Genomic DNA, 16,725 nt, shown 5'->3' on the forward strand with positions numbered 1-16,725 from the left:
GGGGGGAGGGTCCCCCCGCAGCCGCCGGTGCCGCGGAGCGCGGCGGGACGGTCCCGCTGCCCTTGAGCATCCCCGGGAGCCGCCGCGGGCAGAGGGGTGCGGGCGTCCCGGCGCGCCGCTGCCTTCGGGGTGGGTTTGGTGCGGTGCCGGCTGAAGGGAGGGGGTAGTCTCTCAGTGTAAGATGGAGGGGCTGGAGCACAAAGCAGGAATTGAGTTTTACCCCCGGCATGACGCTGCAGCATGGCTGCCCACGTTCGGGGTCTGGGGGGGGCTTTCGGGTGGCCTCGGCCGGCAGGGGCCGGGGTGTCAGGGCTCGGCCGTGCTCCGGGAGCTTGTGTTGCCAAGGGGCGTCGTTGGGGAGCCCCCGGTGTGCCGGCCGTGAGCTGCAGTAAGGGAGCCAGAGACACCCCACAGTGAGCAGCTGACCCCCAGGCCTCACCCCACGGCTTGAGTGCTTTTGGATTGTCACCCGTGACCTTCCGCGTTGTCCTTCCTTGTCAGGAGGTTGTTCAGGAGGATCTGGGGATGTCTCGTGACCCGGTGGTTTTTCACCGGGGCTCTCCAGATGCCCGTGGCCAGGGCAGCAGGGCCTTCCCGTGTGAAGCCAGGAGAGCAGTTGCCATTTGCCCTCCCAGGCCACGAAAGCCCAGCTGAAGAGACCCAGCTTGGTGTTTGGTGGCAGCGCTGCGCTTGCAGGACGCTGCTCACCGAAGCTCTGCCTCGCTCCCAGCGCTGCCTGCCGGGGAGAGGAGCTTTGCTTCTCATGCTCTGGGCTGGGGGTTTCTGTCCTGGTGAGGAGTTGCCCCCAGCACGGGGCTGCTGATGGGAGATGCTTGGAGTGGGGCAGCCCAGCAGCACATCCCGGACACGTGGTTGTAATTAAATCCCTTCCTGGGCAGCAGGGCCTTCGGGGCTCTGTCCCAAAAGCTGCTGTGGGGATGCAGGGGGCTGTGTCCGTCATGGCTCTGGCCAATCTGTGGTGCCTGGGAAGAGCAGGGGACGCAAGGCTGGTTGGAGGGTGCTGGAGGTGCCCGTGTTGCTCCATGCTGGGGTTTGGGCATCCTGGTGTTGGCTGTTGCTTGTGCCTTGGTTGGTGGCAGTGCCCAGCAGGCAGCCTCCCCTCTGCCAGGCCGCACTGTCCCATCCCCAGCTCAGCCAGGGTCACAGTGTCACTTGGGTGATGTTAAGTGGGTTTGCCAGCTGCTGGGGCTCTGGTGCTCGCTGGGTTTCTCCTGCACCTCCATGGCCCTAGTATTGGGGAACAGGCATCTCTGGCAGGGCCTGAGGCTGGCTGCAGCCCCCCAGCTCTGCTCCCCTCTGCTATGCTGCTGCTTGTTGCCCCCAGCCTCTCGCAGCCCCCTTGGAGTCCACGGGGCCTTGCTGACCTACTCAGCTGCTGACCTGAAAGGGGCCGTGCTCATCCTGCCAGAAAATGCTCCATGCCCGTCTGTGCCAGCTCGCCATGGGCACAGCCCCATGCCGTGGAGCTGGCCGGGCCTGTGGGGTGCGCAGGCAGCTGCTGCCCCGGCACGGCACTGACTGGTGGCCCCAGAGATGGGCTTGGGCATGGTCTGCTGAGCCCCTGGCATGGAGCAGCTGCCTCATCCTGGCAGCGGTGCCCGTACCTGCTGCCTGAGCCCCTGCAGATGCTGGAGGTGGGGGAGCAGAGTGCAGCAAGGCGGTGGGTGGGGGCCACCCGAGGAAGGGTGGATGCTGCGGGACGGCTGGTTTGTTTACTCCGGCCAGTCCCTGCCCTTCCCTCCAATCCTCCCAGTGGGCTGTGTCCCGGGGGGCTTGGTGCCAATTGTGGTGCTGCCAGCCCTGCCAGCTTCCCCACGGAGTGCAGGTACCCTTCAGCCCCAAAAAACCCTGAAAGGGCCTCAACTGGGGAGATGTGGAGTCACTGGGGCTTGTGTGCCAGCAGGTCACCAAGCCTGTGCCAGGCCCGCGGGAGCCACGGGCACTGCCCAGCAGCCCCCGGAGCGGGGAAATCCTGGGGGTTGTGGGACCCCCCAGGCAGAAGTGGGGCTGGGCAGGGGGTGTCTGACGCTGTCTCTGCCCTTGCAGCTGGGATGAGAGCAGCTCCATCAGCAGCGGCCTCAGCGATGCCTCTGACAACCTCAGCTCGGAGGAGTTCAACGCCAGCTCCTCACTCAACTCCCTGCCCTCCACCCCCACCGCCTCACGCAGGAACTCGGCCATAGCGGTAGGTGCCTGCGGCACCCAGACCCTGCCTGGCACCGCCCCAGCTTGGTGGTGCCACTGCCTCTACGGCAAAGAGGGGATGGAGGGGGCTGGCTTGGGGAAACCACGGCCCGGCACAGGGTGTCCAGTGCATCCCTCTCCCAGCTGGCTGGTGCTGCACGTGGGTGGGTTTGGGGTGTGTGCCAGGAGCACCCCTGACCCCGCTCTACCCACAGCTGCGCACAGACTCAGAGAAACGCTCGCTAGCAGAGAGCGGGCTGAGCTGGTACTGTGAGGGCGAGGACAAGGCGCCCAAGAAGCTGGACTACGACAGCAACAGCCTCAAGATGGAGCACGGCTCCTCCAAGTGGCGGCGGGAGCCCTCGGAGGGTGGTGAGGAGGGGCCCAAGGGTGGTGAGCTGAAGAAGCCTGTCAGCCTGGGCACACCAGGCTCTCTCAAGAAGGGCAAGACCCCTCCAGTGGCTGTGACCTCCCCCATCACCCACACAGCCCAGAGCACCCTCAAAGTGGCAGGTGAGACCCAGTTCAGGCAGGGTTGGGCTCCTCTGATGGGCAGAGGTTTGGGTGGTATCTTCATGGTCCTTCCCCAAACGTGTTGGTGCTGGGACCCAGCAGCTGGATGTGGGCTGGAGTGGAGTGGCAGGACTGTGCGTCCCTGCAGGCAAGTTGTGGGTCTGGCCCCACGCTAAGCCCTATTTGCCCGGGGCTGAGCCTGCCCCATGACTTCATGGCCACGCACTGGGCTGGAGGCTGGCTGGGTGCACCGCAGGTCTGGCCCCTGGCTCTGCCCCGGGGTGGTGGCATGTCCTTCTTCATCACATTTCTGACGTCCCACTGTCTGGGCTAGTTCACACCCAAATGTTCCCTTGCAGAGACTAACCCATCCTTCCCTGCCCACTAGGCAAGCCTGAGACCAAAGCCACCGACAAGAGCAAGCTGTCTGTGAAGAGCACAGGCCTGCAGCGTTCCTCCTCTGATGCCGGCCGTGACCGCATTGCTGATGCCAAGAAGCCACCCTCGGGTCTCACGCGCCCCTCGGCCTCCAGCTCCTTTGGCTATAAGAAACCAGCTCCGGCCACTGGCACGGCCACCGTCATGCAAGCTGGGGGCTCAGCCACGCTCGGCAAGATCCAGAAGAGCTCCGGCATCCCTGTCAAGCCGGTCAGCGGAAGGAAAACAAGCCTGGATGTCTCCAACGCAGCTGAGCCCGGGTTCCTGGCCCCAGGGGCTCGTTCCAACATCCAGTACCGCAGCTTGCCCCGGCCGGCCAAGTCCAGCTCCATGAGCGTGACCGGCGGGCGCGGCGCCAACCGCCCAGTCAGCAGCAGCATCGATCCCAGCCTGCTGAGCACCAAGCAGGGCAGCATCTCGGTGTCGCGCCTCAAGGAGCCGTCCAAGATCGGCGCCGGCCGCGGTACACCAGCCCCTGTGAACCAGACGGACCGCGAGAAGGAGAAGGCCAAGGCCAAGGCAGTAGCGCTTGACTCTGAGTGCGGGACGCTGAAGAGTGTCAGCTCGCCTGAGAGCACCCCAAAAGCCCAGGCCAACCTCCCGCCGGCGGCCAAGGTGGCCGAGCTGCCCCCCACGCCTCTCAGGTACGATCCTTCCACCTCTGAGGGCAGCAGGTGCCCAGTACAGCTGTGCCCAGCGCCCAGCCATGCCCAGCACCCAGGTCTCACCTGCTTCCTTACCTGTTTTCCTCTCTCCAGAGCGGCTCCCAAGACCTACGTGAAGCCTCCCTCGCTGGCCAACTTAGACAAGGTCAACTCCAACAGCCTGGACTTGCCCTCTTCCAGTGAGCTGCACCCCCCCCACACTGCCAAGCTCCAAGACCTGCACCCGGCCGGCGGGCACCTTGCGCCCTGCTTCAGCCCCAGTCCTGCCCCCATCCTCAACATCAACTCGGCCAGCTTCTCCCAGGGCCTGGAGCTCATGGGTGGCTTCAGCGTCCCCAAAGAGGGCAGGATGTACCCCAAGCTCTCAGGCCTGCACCGCAGCATGGAGTCCCTGCAGATGCCCATGAGCCTGCCCAGTGCCTTTTCGGGGGGCACCACCACCACCACCCCCACCCCTGCTGCTGCACCCCCTGCCAGCACAGAGGAGGAGGAAGAAGCAGGGGAGCTGGGCTGGAGCGGGAGCCCCCGGCTCGCACATTTGGACAGGTATGGCTGGAGGGGAGGGCATGGGGCTGCCGGGCACCTTCTTGGGCTCAGATCCCTCCCTGCCGTCCTTTGCCTGCTTCGGAGGCGCTTCTTGTGGCCTTTCTGGGGAAAAGCTCCTGACTCTGCAGCTCAGCCCCCATGGCACCTTCTCTCATCTGTGCAGAGATAATCACCGATCTTTCCTTCTCTTCCAGTGCCAACCGTGACAGGAACACGCTGCCCAAGAAAGGATTGAGGTAAAAGAGCCTGAATTAGTTTTAGGTGGCGCTGGGGAGGGCGGATGGGTGTGTGGAGCTGTCTGCAGGGGGCTGGCGGTGCCCTCCATGCCGGGGAGGCTGGGCCACAGTGCAGTGGGCAGGAGCCAGGGCAGTGCTGGTCCTCCTCACTGTGCCCATCTCTGCTCCGCTCTTCAGGTACCAGCTCCACTCCCAGGAGGAGGCCAAGGAGCGGCGCCATTCGCACGCCATCGGCAGCGGGCTCCCCGAGGCGGACGACCAGCAGGAACTGCCCTCGCCCCCCGCCCTCCCCATGGCGCTGGTTGGAAAGGGTCCGCTCACCAGCATCGGTCAGTGCCCTCCGCTGCCGGCCCCGTTCTGCTGGCAGCAAGCCCTGTCCCTCCTGCTCCCTGCCACCCTGTGCTCCCCGTGTGACTTGCTGATGCAGCCCTGGGTACTGCTTTTCTCCTCGACGCCTCCAGCGGCCTCAACACCCAGTGCCTGGTGCTTCTGGTCCACCAATGTAGGTGCTGGGTTGTGCCCAGGGGTCAGGGATGTCCCTCACCTTTGCTTCAAGGTATCTCATCCACCCTCAAGGCTCTGCCTGCAGCTCCCTGCTCCTCTGGGAGTACCCAGCAAGGCAAGGGGTGAGCCCTGACCTGCTCTTGACAGGACCCATGTGTTCCTGGAGGGTTTGGGGGGGTCCAGGCAGACGAGCTGAGGCTGCTGGTGGGGGCAGTGGGTGATGAGGTGCTCCCCTGCCCCACCCGCAGGAGACAGGCTCTGGCATGGTGGTGCCCACTTTGCCCTGGGGTGATGAATTTCTCATTCCTGTGGTTACTTCGGTGCCAGTGTCCAGGTCTTCCCAGTGTAAATCTGCTTTTTAGCTTTCCCCCAGTCCCTCCCTGCTTTTGGACCATGATCCTTGCTTCCTCTCTGCATCCCCATCCCGGTCCCAGGTCCCTGATGTGACTCTGACCCTGCCTCTCCCTTGCCTTCTTGCAGTGAGCCCCACTGCCACAGCAACCCCGCGGATCACCCGCTCCAACAGCATCCCCACCCACGACTCCACCTTCGAGCTGTACAGCACGTCCCAGATGGGCAGCACCCTCTCCTTGGCTGACAAGCCCAAGGGCATGATCCGCTCGGGCTCCTTCCGGGACCCTGTGGACGATGGTGAGAGGATGCTGCGCTCCTGCCCAGGTGGAAGGGACTCCTGGGGGGGCGTGGCGGGGCTCCCCGCACACTTGTCCCGTCCTCCTGGCACTGCCGCGGCACGGTCAGGTGGGTCGGTGCGTCCTGCCCTCGGCACCCAAGCAGGGGACTGCAGCCCCGAGGGAGGGACCCCTCTGTGCTGGCGTCTGCCCTGGGCCACAGCCCGGGTGCTGCTGTCCCTGGGTTGGCCCCAGGGTGTTGTGACACCGGGGAGGTGGGGACCCCAGCAGCCAGGGAGGGTGGCAGAGCCCCCAGGCTCAGCCAGAGAGGAGGGTGCAGGTGGAGGGTGCTCCCCACGCCCTGCTGCACGCCGCATGCCCGGGGAGGTCACCAGCCACATGCTGAGAAACGGACAGTGCTGAGCAGCTGCCGTCCCACCCTCTGTCTCCCCCAGCCCCCACAGAGCACCTCCACCGAGAGCTCCATCCAGCACCCTGCTGGAGGATGCCGCTGGCCAGGGGCACCCTGACGTGCCGGGTTTTATTCTGTTGCAGTTCACGGATCGGTGCTGTCCCTGGCCTCGAGCGCGTCCTCCACCTACTCCTCCGTAAGAGCCGCCTCCGTGCTGCGCCGCTTTGTGCATGGCTGGGGGGGCCCGGGTGGGAACGGGGGGGGCTCTGTGCATGCCTCTGCCTCGCGCCGAGCCTGTCCATGCCTCGCTGTCCTCCTGACTGCCTGCCTCTGTCTGTCTGTCTCTCTCTGCTCTCACGCTGCCAGGCTGAGGAAAAGATGCAGTCTGAGGTGAGCCCACATCCTCTGCTTGTCGCCTGCCCCTGCCGCTGCGGCGAGGGTGAGCGCCTGGCCCCCCTCACTCCCTGCCCTCTCTCCCCACAGCAAATCCGCAAGCTGCGCCGCGAGCTGGAGTCCTCGCAGGAGAAGGTGGCCACCCTGACGTCCCAGCTGTCTGCGAACGTGAGTCCCTTTGTGTCCCTGCAGTGTGTGGGGCTGGTGCTGGCCTATGCCCACAAGAGCCTTGATTTCTCCTCTGCTTTCTCTTGCATCCCACACCTGGCAGTGGATGCTCACCCAGGTGTGGGTGCTCATCCTGATGTGGGTGCTCACCTGTTTCTCCACTTCTCCCAGGCCAACCTGGTAGCAGCTTTTGAGCAGAGCCTGGTGAGCATGACATCCCGCCTGCGGCACCTGGCTGAGACTGCTGAGGAGAAGGTGGGTGCTGTTGGGGTGCTGAGGGAGCACTGGGGGGCACTGGCAGTGTCTGAGGGAGCTCTCGGGGCCAGGGGATGGACTGGGGTGAACCTGCTGTGGCACTGACCACCTCAAGGGTGCTCGCGGGGCGGGCTCTGCACTTTTGGGATGTGCTCTATGGCTCCTGGCTCTGCTCCCCCAGGACACGGAGCTGCTCGACCTGCGGGAGACCATCGACTTCCTGAAGAAGAAGAACTCGGAGGCCCAAGCTGTGATCCAGGGTGCCCTGAATGGCACTGATGTCACCCCTAAAGGTAAGGCATGGTGCTGCAGCCCCCCGCCACAGGGATGCAGCCCTTCCTCGACTACTTGCCCAAAGCCAGCTGGGCTGCTCCTGCCTGGGGCTGGCACAGGGCCCCAGGGCACACCTCGCTCATGTAGGGTGGTTATGGGGCGGGTGTCAGGGTCTTTTGGGCAGCAGCTCTTCCCTGCCTGGGACTGCTGAGCCTCTGATGCCAGGGTCAGACAGTTGACATAACACTTGGGGATCTGGTGGCGTTGGGAACAGTCAGTGTGAAGTTCATGGTTGGACTGGAGGAGCTTCAAGGTCTTTCAACCAAGAGGATTCTGTGATTCTGTGACAGCCAGAGCTGTCACCACAGGAGATCTTGGTGCTAGTGTGTGGGAGGAACAGGATGGTCAGCCTCCCTGGGACACCTCCTCACTGGGCCCTTTGCTGAAAGCCTGGTTTTGGCTGCTGATCTTGGCTTGTTCCCATGAGTGCTGTTCTAGCCCCGAAACCCCCATGTGAGTGCAAGGCGCTGGCAGGGCGGTGGGACAGGAGCAGAATGATGTGTGCTCTTGGGATCCCCCTGGGCTTTGAGGTCGCTGCCTGAACGGCAGCGCCCATGTGGTGTTGGAGCCCCACATCATCTTCTGAGGTGGCTCTGAGGAGCTCAGCAAGCATTTGTGTGGGGAGAAGGGCAGGGAGGAGAGTCGGGGTGGCCCTGGCACTGGGGCAGACACAGTTTGCTGATACCTCTTTTCCCGATCTCTCCCGCTTCTCTTGCTGCCCCCAGAGCTGCGCATCAAGCGGCAGAACTCCTCTGACAGCATCTCCAGCCTCAACAGCATCACCAGCCACTCCAGCATCGGCAGCAGCAAGGACGCTGATGCCAAGAAGAAGAAGAAGAAGAGCTGGGTGGGTTGGACAGGGCGCTGGCAGGAGGAGCGGGGCTTGGGGAGCCTCTGACAGGGTCTGGCCGGGGTCAGCCCCCACAAGCCACCTGCTCTCGGTCTACCTTGGCATCGTGGTGTTGGTTCCCTCTGTCCCCTGGGGACAGCACTGGTGAGGAGCGTGTAGCCACCATGGATTTGTCTCTTGACGTGATCGGGATTTCTCCAGCCCCTCTGGGAGTTTTCCAGCCCTGATCCCGCACGCCTGCTCCCTTGTTTTTTCCCACATGTCTCCCTTCTGCCCACGCAGGCTCTGGCAGTGTGGGGGGCTGGACACCTCAGCCAGGCAGCCCCTTCCCCACACCAAGCAGCTCTGAGCTGGACGCATGATTAAGTCTTGCTTTGTTTTGTTTCTCTCCCCCTATGCTGACCTCAACCCTTTTTTTCCAGGTGTATGAGGTAAGTCCTACGCCGTCCCCTCCACCCCATGCTGTGCCCGGCCAGGGCCCTTGCTCCATTTTGCGGAACGGTGCTCATAACACCACCCATCCCATCCATCCCACTGGCACTAACCCCCAGCACGGGCCATCCCGGGGCCCCCAGTGGGGCTGCGCACGCCTTGGCTGCTTCCTTTGATATTAAGGCCAAAACCTGCACCCATGTGGTGGGGCTGAACTGCCCTGGGTGGCCCTGAGGCAGCAGGAAGGGCTCAGGTGGGGACCTGCCGCATGGATGGGCACAGTCCCCTTCTTGCCCCAGGAGGGCAGGTGCTCTCCTGACTCCCTGTAGCCAGATCTTTTGGGACAGGGACCTCCCTGCAGCCCTGCCTGTGGCACCGGGGTGGGGGGCTGCTCATCTCTGCGTTGCCAGGGCTGGCCTGATGTGGCCCCAAGTGGCTTTGCCCCTTGTGGGGACCCACGTGGGTCTCAGTGCTCCCCAGCCATCAGCAGAACCTCACGCTCATGTAGCTTTTTTATGCTGAAATACAACGCTTTTGCTTTTGGGGACACACCAGACCAGCCTGCCTGGTGCTTGTGGGAGTTGGGCCGCATCCTGCCTGTTCTTCATCCTCTCTTCCTCCCGCATCCCCTCGGAGCAGGCCCTGGCCCTCCTGGGGACACGGCGTGAGCCCGGGGTGCCTGTCCTGCTGCTCTCCTGCGGGCTGGTGGTGTGTAAGCGGGACCCAGGCCTGGTTTGGCCCCTGTGCAGTGTCCACCCGCCCTCCCTGGCCTCGGCACACCGTTTGTACCCGCCCAGTGCTCCGTGTGTGCTGTGTGCATGCTGCATGCCTGGCTGGGACCCCGGTGACATCTCACGGAGGGCTGGCTGGCCCTCTGTGCTTCCAGGAGTGGGGTGTGGGGCTGAGACTGTCCCCTTGCACCAGGACCCTGGCTCTGCAGTGGCTGGAGGTGGGGGATGTCTCCTCAGATGCCACTTGCTGGAATGGCCGTGGTGGGGTGAACGTGAGGATGGAATTGGCCCTTCCCGATGGAGCAGGGTGCTGGTGCAGTGCCTGAACACCCTGATGTGGGTGCTGGTGGGGAGCAGGGCTGGGGGAAGTCTGACCAGGACATGGGTCCTGCTCTGTGGGGCTGTTTGGTGCTGTCCAGGCTGGGGCTGGAGCATTGCACAAAGGGCCATGCACCCCCATCCCTCCGCTGTGCCAGCAGAGTGGGGTCAGGCCGGTGCCTCCCCCGGGGCAGGGTGGGGACACAGTCCTGCCTCGGTGGTGGATATGGTGTTACTGGTCCCAGCTCAGACTGGCGGTGGGTCCTGGGCAGACAGGGGCCTTGGAGCAGGACCAGGCCAGGTCTCTGCTAGCAGTCAGGCTGCACTGCCAGGCTGTCCTTAAGAAGAGCATTTCCGTCTCCTGTAGCTACGCAGCTCCTTCAACAAGGCATTCAGCATCAAGAAAGGACCCAAATCAGCCTCGTCCTACTCGGACATCGAGGAGATCGCCACACCAGACTCGTCAGCCCCCTCTTCCCCCAAGCTGCAGCATGGCTCCACGGAGACCGCCTCGCCCTCCATCAAATCCTCCACATCCTCCTCCGTGGGCATCGACACGGCTGAGTATGTGGGGCAGGGGCAGGTGGCATGGGGTGGGGAGAGACGGTGCCAGGGGCTGCGGGCTCCCGCTCTGGATGTGTGTGAGACTTGGTCTCTCCCTTGGCCCAGGCTCTTCCAGGCCCACGGTGAGGGCGAGCCAGAGAAAAAGGAGGTGTCAGAGCTGCGGTCAGAGCTGTGGGAGAAAGAGATGAAGCTGACGGACATCCGCCTGGAGGCTCTCAACTCAGCCCACCAGCTGGAGCAGCTGCGGGAGACCATGCACAACATGCAGGTGAGGACTGCTGCCCAAAGCCTGCCTGGCGCTGAGCACCTGGGTGGCCACACTGCCTGCACCCCCACAGCCGTGCTGTGGCCCCAGGATGCTGCTGGCATCCAGCTCCTCACCTTTTGCCATAACTGGTTCTCCCCCAGCTGGAGGTGGATCTCCTGAAGGCTGAGAACGACCGGCTCAAAGTGGCTCCGGGGCCCTCGGCAGTGCCAGGCTCCGTTCCCGGGCACGTCATGAGCACGTCAGCCTCTTCTTCACCGCGGCGCTCCCTGGGTCTCACCCTTGGCCATGCCTTCAGCCCCAGCCTGGGGGACGCAGGTGGGGTGACAGAGCTGCAGGCACATGGGGAAGGACTGGCACAGAGATGGAGTTGTGGGAATGTGCTGCTGCTTACCTGGGGGCAGCTGTGCTGGGGATCTGTCGTGCTGTTGGCCAAGAAAGCCAATGGCATCCTGGCTTGGATCAGAAATAGTGTGACCAGCAGAAGCAGGGAGGTGACAGTCCCCCTGTGCTCTGCACTGGTGAGGCCACACCTGGAGCGTTGTGTCCAGGTTTGGGCACCTCAATACGAGAGAGATCTGGAGGGGCTGGAGCAAGGGCAGAGGAGGGCAACGAGGCTGGGGAAGGGCCTGGAGAATAAATCCTGTGAGGAGCCAGTGAAGGAGCTGGGAGTGTTCAGTGTGAGGAGGAGGAGGCTGAGGGGAGCCCTCATCCCTCTCTGCAGCTCCCGACAGGACATTGCAGAGAGGCTGGGGCTGGGCTCTGCTCCCAGGGCATCAGAGACAGGACAAGAGGGAACGGCTGGAAACTGCCACAGGGGAGGGTCAGAGTGGGCATGAGGGAAAAACGTTTCCCAGCAAGAGTGGTCTGAGAGTGGCACAGGCTGCCCAGGGAGGGGGGAGTCCCCATCCCTGGGGGGGTTTAAGGGCCGTTGGGATGAGCTGTGGGGGGATGTGGGGTAGGGGAGAACTTTGTAGAGTCGGGCTGAGGGTTGGACTCCATGATCCCGAGGGGCTTTTCCAACCTGAATGATTCTGTGGTGCCATGATCAGCTGCAGCAGGATTTGGCTGAAGCTGGGCACGGTCAAGGTGGTGGCTTGGCATTCCCTGCTGACCCAGCCTCGCTGCTCTGTCCCTAGATGTGTCCCCCATGGATGCTGTCAGTGCTGGCACCCAGAAGGACGAGCTGACACTGCGGATTGTGGTGCGCATGCCGCCCCAGCACATCATCAAGGGCGTAAGTGGGGGCTCTATGGGGAGCCCAACCTGCCCCAGGGCCGTGGCCCTGGACGAGGGGCAGAGAATGTCCCTGCGGGGCTGGATGTAGTGTGCCAACTCTGCACACCTCTGCCTTGGCTCCTAGGACCTCAAGCAGCAGGAGTTTTTCCTGGGCTGGACCAAGGTGAGCGGGAAGGTGGACTGGAAGATGCTGGATGAGGCTGTCTGCCAGGTCTTCAAGGTAGGAGCACGAGGACCCCACTTTGGAGAGCCGTCCTTCTGCACGGCTCCACCGTGCCTGATGTTCCCTGGCACAGGCCCTTACCGGGGTCTCCTGGAGTGGCTGAGCACTGCTTGCTCCCTGCCAGCCCCTGCGGGCCCCAACAGCACTTTTTCTTGTCCATGCAGGATTACATCACCAAGATGGATCCTGCTTCCACGCTGGGGCTCAGCACCGAGTCTGTCTACGGCTACAGCATCAGCCACATCAAGCGGGTCCTGGACACAGAGCCGCCAGAGCTGCCGCTGTGCCGCCGGGGCCTGACCAGCATCGTTGTCACACTCAAAGGTCAGTGTGGCAGAGAGGCCCCATCACTGCCCCCTCTTTCCTCTGCCCCATGGTGTTGTGGGGTGTGAGCAGGACCCTCAGCCCTCCCCTGCCTGCAGGCTTGAAGGAGAAGTGTGTGGACAGCCTGGTGTTCGAGACGCTCATCCCCAAGCCCATGATGCAGCATTACATCAGCCTCCTGCTGAAGCACCGGCGGCTCATCCTCTCAGGACCCAGCGGCACCGGCAAGACCTACCTGACCAACCGCCTGGCCGAGTACCTGGTGGAGCGCTCGGGTCGGGACGTCACCGAGGGCATCGTCAGCACCTTCAACATGCACCAGCAGTCCTGCAAGGTGAGGCCGTGCAGCAGCCAGAGGCGTCCTCCTGGGGGGTGCTGGTGCCACAGTCCCCGCCGGCAGCCGCGCCCCAGCCCCGCGTGTGACGCCCGGCCTGTTCCCTGCAGGACCTGCAGCTGTACCTCTCCAACCTGGCCAACCAGATCGACCGGGAGACAGGCACGGCCGACGTGCCGCTGGTGATCCTCCTGGACGACCTCAGCGAGGCGAGCTCCATCAGCGAGCTCGTCAACGGTGCGCTCACCTGCAAGTACCACAAATGGTGAGAGCCCCGTTGCACCCTTCTCTGGCGCGGGCCACTGGGCACACACGTGCTCCCCGCTGCTCCTGGCAACATCCCTGGGCTTGTGGAGAGGAGGCTGCAGCACAGCCGCGTAGTTGCACGTGTCTGCTGTGCCCAGAGCAGCTCTGCCATGGGTGGGGGATGGCACAGGGTGCTTTTTCTCATGGATGTTGTTTCTCTCTCACTCACCCAGCCCCTACATCATTGGAACCACCAACCAGCCTGTGAAGATGACCCCAAACCACGGCCTCCATCTCAGCTTCAGGTGGGAATCATACATCCCTGGAGACCATCCCTGTGGGCTTGGCGGGGCAGAGGCAGTCCTGGGGACACTTGGTGTGATTGGGAACCCTGGTCAGGACCAAGTCCCAGGCCTGTCCCTGCCATCCCAGAAGGACCTGATCCCCTAATCTTGGGCACATGCAGAGTGGGGGTGCTGGGATGTCCCCCAAAGGTGCTGGGGAGCAGGGCAGCTAGTGTGGGGACCCAGCCCTGACCACTTGAGTCTCCCACAGGATGCTGACCTTCTCCAACAACGTGGAGCCAGCCAATGGCTTCCTGGTGCGCTACCTGCGGCGGAAGCTGCTGGAGTCAGACACAGACGTTAATGCCAACAAGGAGGAGCTGCTGCGTGTGCTGGACTGGGTGCCCAAGCTCTGGTACCACTTGCACACCTTCCTGGAGAAACACAGCACCTCTGACTTCCTCATTGGTACGGCCCTGTCACACGCCTCCTTCCTCTACCTCATGCTGCTGTGGGCCCCAAGGATTGGGGCAGAACCCTCCCAAGGAGCTTGGGGAGCTACCCTGTCCCCCCCAGTCCCACACAGCTGATGGGCGATGCACACAAATGTTGCTTTTCCCTGGTGGCATTTGTTCCTGTGCCCTGTGGGAGCTGTCACTGGTGTCAGCTGAGGCTGCCTGTTTTATTGGGACCCCTCCTTGGGCACGGAGGAGCTCTGTTTTCCCAGGCAGGTCTCCCTTTGCCTCACCATGCTTTTGGGGGGGGGTAGGTTGAAGTGAGCAGCCCCGTTGCTGCCTGGGACCTTGCTTTGTGCCCACGTGTGCCAGGCAGATGCTGCCCAGACACTGCTCCCAGGAGGTGGTGGAGCCCAGGGCACTCAAGCTTGCCAGGCTTGCCCACCTTGGTGCTGTGTTGCCACAGGGCCAGTGACTGGAGCAGCGTGACTCAGGTCCCATTTTTGCTCTCTGCCTTCCCCTGCAGGTCCCTGCTTCTTCCTGTCCTGCCCCATTGGAATTGAGGATTTCCGGACCTGGTTCATCGACCTGTGGAACAACTCCATCATCCCTTACCTGCAGGAGGGGGCAAAAGATGGGCTCAAGGTATCCAGAGCTGCCTGGCACCTGGGGATGCAAACCAGCAGTGCTTGGGGACGTGCTGATGCAGCACTCCGAAGGGTGGGGAGAGGGGAGGCGCTGGGATTTTGGGCACAGCTGGCACTGCTGTCAGCCCCTGCTCTGCCCTGTGCTGTCCTGGGGGGGCTTGGGGTGCCCCATCCCTGGCTCTGGCACATGCTGAAGAGGCAGCTGCTCCTTGCTCCCTGCCTGCAGGTCCATGGGCAGAAAGCAGCCTGGGAAGACCCTGTGGAGTGGGTGCGGGACACCCTGCCCTGGCCGTCAGCGCAGCAGGACCAGTCCAAGCTCTACCACCTGCCCCCACCCACCATCGGGCCCCACAGCACCGTTTCCCCTCCCGAGGAGCGCACCGTCAAAGACACGACGCCCAGCTCCCTGGACGCGGACCCTCTGGTACGGCCCTGCTGCCCCGGGCGGTGGGCTGGGTGGTGCTAGTGGAGAGCGAGATGGAGCTTTGCTTTCCCACTGATTTTTTTTTTTTTTTTTAATTATTATTTTTTCTTTCGTGTAAAAAGCCTGATTTGGGGATGCAGAAACATTTTGCACTCCTGGGAGGGGTGGTGTCTGTGGGAGGGGGCACACTGAGGCATGTTGTGATGTGGTGGTGAACAGGCACGGTGTGGTGCTCCATGAGGCAGCGTGTCCACACACAGAGTGGGACTTTCACACGCGTGTCACCTGGGGTGGCTGCTGGCAGACAGCAGGCTGCTGTGGATGATGCCCCCCGTGCTGCTTTGGCAGCCTTGAGCATCCCAGCTGTGTCCGAGGTCAGATCCCAGTGACAGGGAGGGATTTTGCAGCATCTCTGGGCTTTTCTTTACCCTCTAAGGAGCTTCTTGGGGTGGCTTACTTGGGAGGGTGAGGAGGGCCTGGTGGCCTTGGCTTCCGCAGGGCAGCCATGGAGCTCTCGTCCCCCTCGGGCGTGGTGCCACGCTCCTCTCCCCGCAGATGGCCATGCTGCTGAAGCTCCAGGAAGCTGCCAACTACATCGAGTCTCCGGATCGTGAGACCATGGTAGATCCCGACCTGCAGTCGACTCTGTGAGGCCCAGACATGCCGGCCCAGGCGGAGGGGAGCCACCGCCAGCCGCTGCTCCCGCCGGGCTGCTCTCCTTTTCCTTTGGTATCCCGGAGCGCGGGGCTGGCGAGCGAGCGGAGAGGACCGGGGCTCCGGCGTGTCCCGGCAGAGCGTGAGGAAGCTCCGCTCATCCGTGGGAGAGCGCGAGGTGCCGTCTCCCCTCCCGACCCTGGGGGTAGGAGAATCCTGGTTTCTCTTCTTGTTGGTTTTTTTTTTTGGTTTTTTTTTTTTTTTTTTTCCTATCTCTGTTTGCAAACTCTTGGGCTTTGGGGCCAGGGTGACCAATGTGGCTGAGCCCCCGCTCCTGGGAGCCGCAGGAAGGCCCCTGCGTGGGGCAGGGACCCCGTGGGAGCCACTTGGGCCAAAGCTGGGGGGTGCAGGAGGAGCGTGTGGCCACAGGACGAGAGTGCGGGCGCAGGGTCTCCAGCTCCCTCCCCACCCAGCCAGGTGTAGCCGAGGGCAGGCGATGAGGGAGCCGCTGCTGCGGGAAGTGCTGGCTGAGGAGGAGCGTGGCTCTTGCCACTGTCTTTGTACATTCCCTGTTCCACCTGCATGGCAGCCGCTGTGACCAGGACAGCCCAATAAACCCTACTTTGGTTATTTTATTTTGTTCCCCCCTCCCATTTTCCTTTGGCTGAGTCCAGACTTCACTTTGGTCCCTTTTTTGTTCTGGTTCTTTGCTCTCCTGGCCTGGAGCCCGTGGCCCGGTGCCCACTGCTTTCCTGTAAGCAGCTCCCTTTCCCTTTGGTTTCTTTTGCAGCTGTTGGTTCCACCACTCAAATCACCTCTGTAACAAAACTGGTGCTCACTGGACAATCTCCAGTCCCTGAACCCACCCCCTGGGGCCTCCCAGCTTGACTGAGATGGAACTTGGCACCTCTTGACAGCGGGACGCTCCCAGAGCAGCCCCTTGCCTGGCGCCTTCCCCCTCCCCAAAAGCACAAGGCAGAGTCTGGCCCTGGGGCCGGGGTCTCCCACCAGGTCAGGATGCCCTGGGCCCCTCCCCAAGGTCCCCAGCACTGGCTGAGGCCTGGGCAGGGGGAGGGTGCTGCTGCCCCATCCCCTCCCCTTGGTGCTGGGGGGGCACAACCTGCCCCCTGTTCCCTGGGTGCTGCCAGGTGGGGGGTGCAGGTTGGTGAGCTGTGCCAGGGGCAGTCCTCATGCCCCTGGCTCCCCCCTGTGCCTTCCAGTGCCCTCAGGCCTAGCAGGGTCTCGCTGTGCCCTAGGTCGGTGCTCTGGGGACACCTAGCAGGGTCTCGCTGTGCCCTAGGTTGGTGCTCTGGGGACACCGGGCTGCCGCATGTCCTCTTGGCCCTGCTGTGGCACTGCCACAGGCGAGGCTCCTGGCACGGAGGGGATCAGCCCCGGTGCTGCCACGGTGCCTTACTCCCTGGCCGTGTGGGAGGGG

General features: G+C 63.3%; 1 protein-coding gene across 3 annotated transcripts in view; it reads left to right on the top strand.

Moving 5' to 3' along the window:
* NAV1 (neuron navigator 1) overlaps positions 1 to 15,922 on the top strand; it is a 60,029-nt gene extending 44,107 nt beyond the window's left edge. Inside the window, exons 5-31 of one of the 3 annotated variants that reach the window (XM_074925783.1) lie at positions 2,068 to 2,206; positions 2,421 to 2,718; positions 3,107 to 3,800; positions 3,915 to 4,367; positions 4,562 to 4,603; positions 4,781 to 4,932; positions 5,588 to 5,758; positions 6,292 to 6,344; positions 6,515 to 6,538; positions 6,632 to 6,709; positions 6,881 to 6,964; positions 7,146 to 7,257; positions 8,023 to 8,144; positions 8,570 to 8,578; positions 9,996 to 10,211; positions 10,275 to 10,460; positions 10,601 to 10,775; positions 11,597 to 11,694; positions 11,821 to 11,916; positions 12,084 to 12,243; positions 12,342 to 12,577; positions 12,688 to 12,842; positions 13,057 to 13,128; positions 13,379 to 13,575; positions 14,089 to 14,207; positions 14,436 to 14,633; positions 15,189 to 15,922. In XM_074925783.1, coding sequence (XP_074781884.1) covers positions 2,068 to 2,206; positions 2,421 to 2,718; positions 3,107 to 3,800; positions 3,915 to 4,367; positions 4,562 to 4,603; positions 4,781 to 4,932; positions 5,588 to 5,758; positions 6,292 to 6,344; positions 6,515 to 6,538; positions 6,632 to 6,709; positions 6,881 to 6,964; positions 7,146 to 7,257; positions 8,023 to 8,144; positions 8,570 to 8,578; positions 9,996 to 10,211; positions 10,275 to 10,460; positions 10,601 to 10,775; positions 11,597 to 11,694; positions 11,821 to 11,916; positions 12,084 to 12,243; positions 12,342 to 12,577; positions 12,688 to 12,842; positions 13,057 to 13,128; positions 13,379 to 13,575; positions 14,089 to 14,207; positions 14,436 to 14,633; positions 15,189 to 15,284 — 4,435 coding nt within the window. In that variant the 3' untranslated portion in view covers positions 15,285 to 15,922. The remainder of the gene's footprint in view (positions 1 to 2,067; positions 2,207 to 2,420; positions 2,719 to 3,106; positions 3,801 to 3,914; positions 4,368 to 4,561; positions 4,604 to 4,780; positions 4,933 to 5,587; positions 5,759 to 6,291; positions 6,345 to 6,514; positions 6,539 to 6,631; positions 6,710 to 6,880; positions 6,965 to 7,145; positions 7,258 to 8,022; positions 8,145 to 8,569; positions 8,579 to 9,995; positions 10,212 to 10,274; positions 10,461 to 10,600; positions 10,776 to 11,596; positions 11,695 to 11,820; positions 11,917 to 12,083; positions 12,244 to 12,341; positions 12,578 to 12,687; positions 12,843 to 13,056; positions 13,129 to 13,378; positions 13,576 to 14,088; positions 14,208 to 14,435; positions 14,634 to 15,188) is intronic. The other 2 variants (XM_074925782.1, XM_074925781.1) reach the window with 2 other exon arrangements.
* The last annotated feature ends 803 nt before the right edge of the window (positions 15,923 to 16,725 follow it).

The sequence above is a fragment of the Athene noctua genome, chromosome 23 (genome assembly GCF_965140245.1).
Source record: "Athene noctua chromosome 23, bAthNoc1.hap1.1, whole genome shotgun sequence".
NCBI lineage: Eukaryota > Metazoa > Chordata > Aves > Strigiformes > Strigidae > Athene > Athene noctua.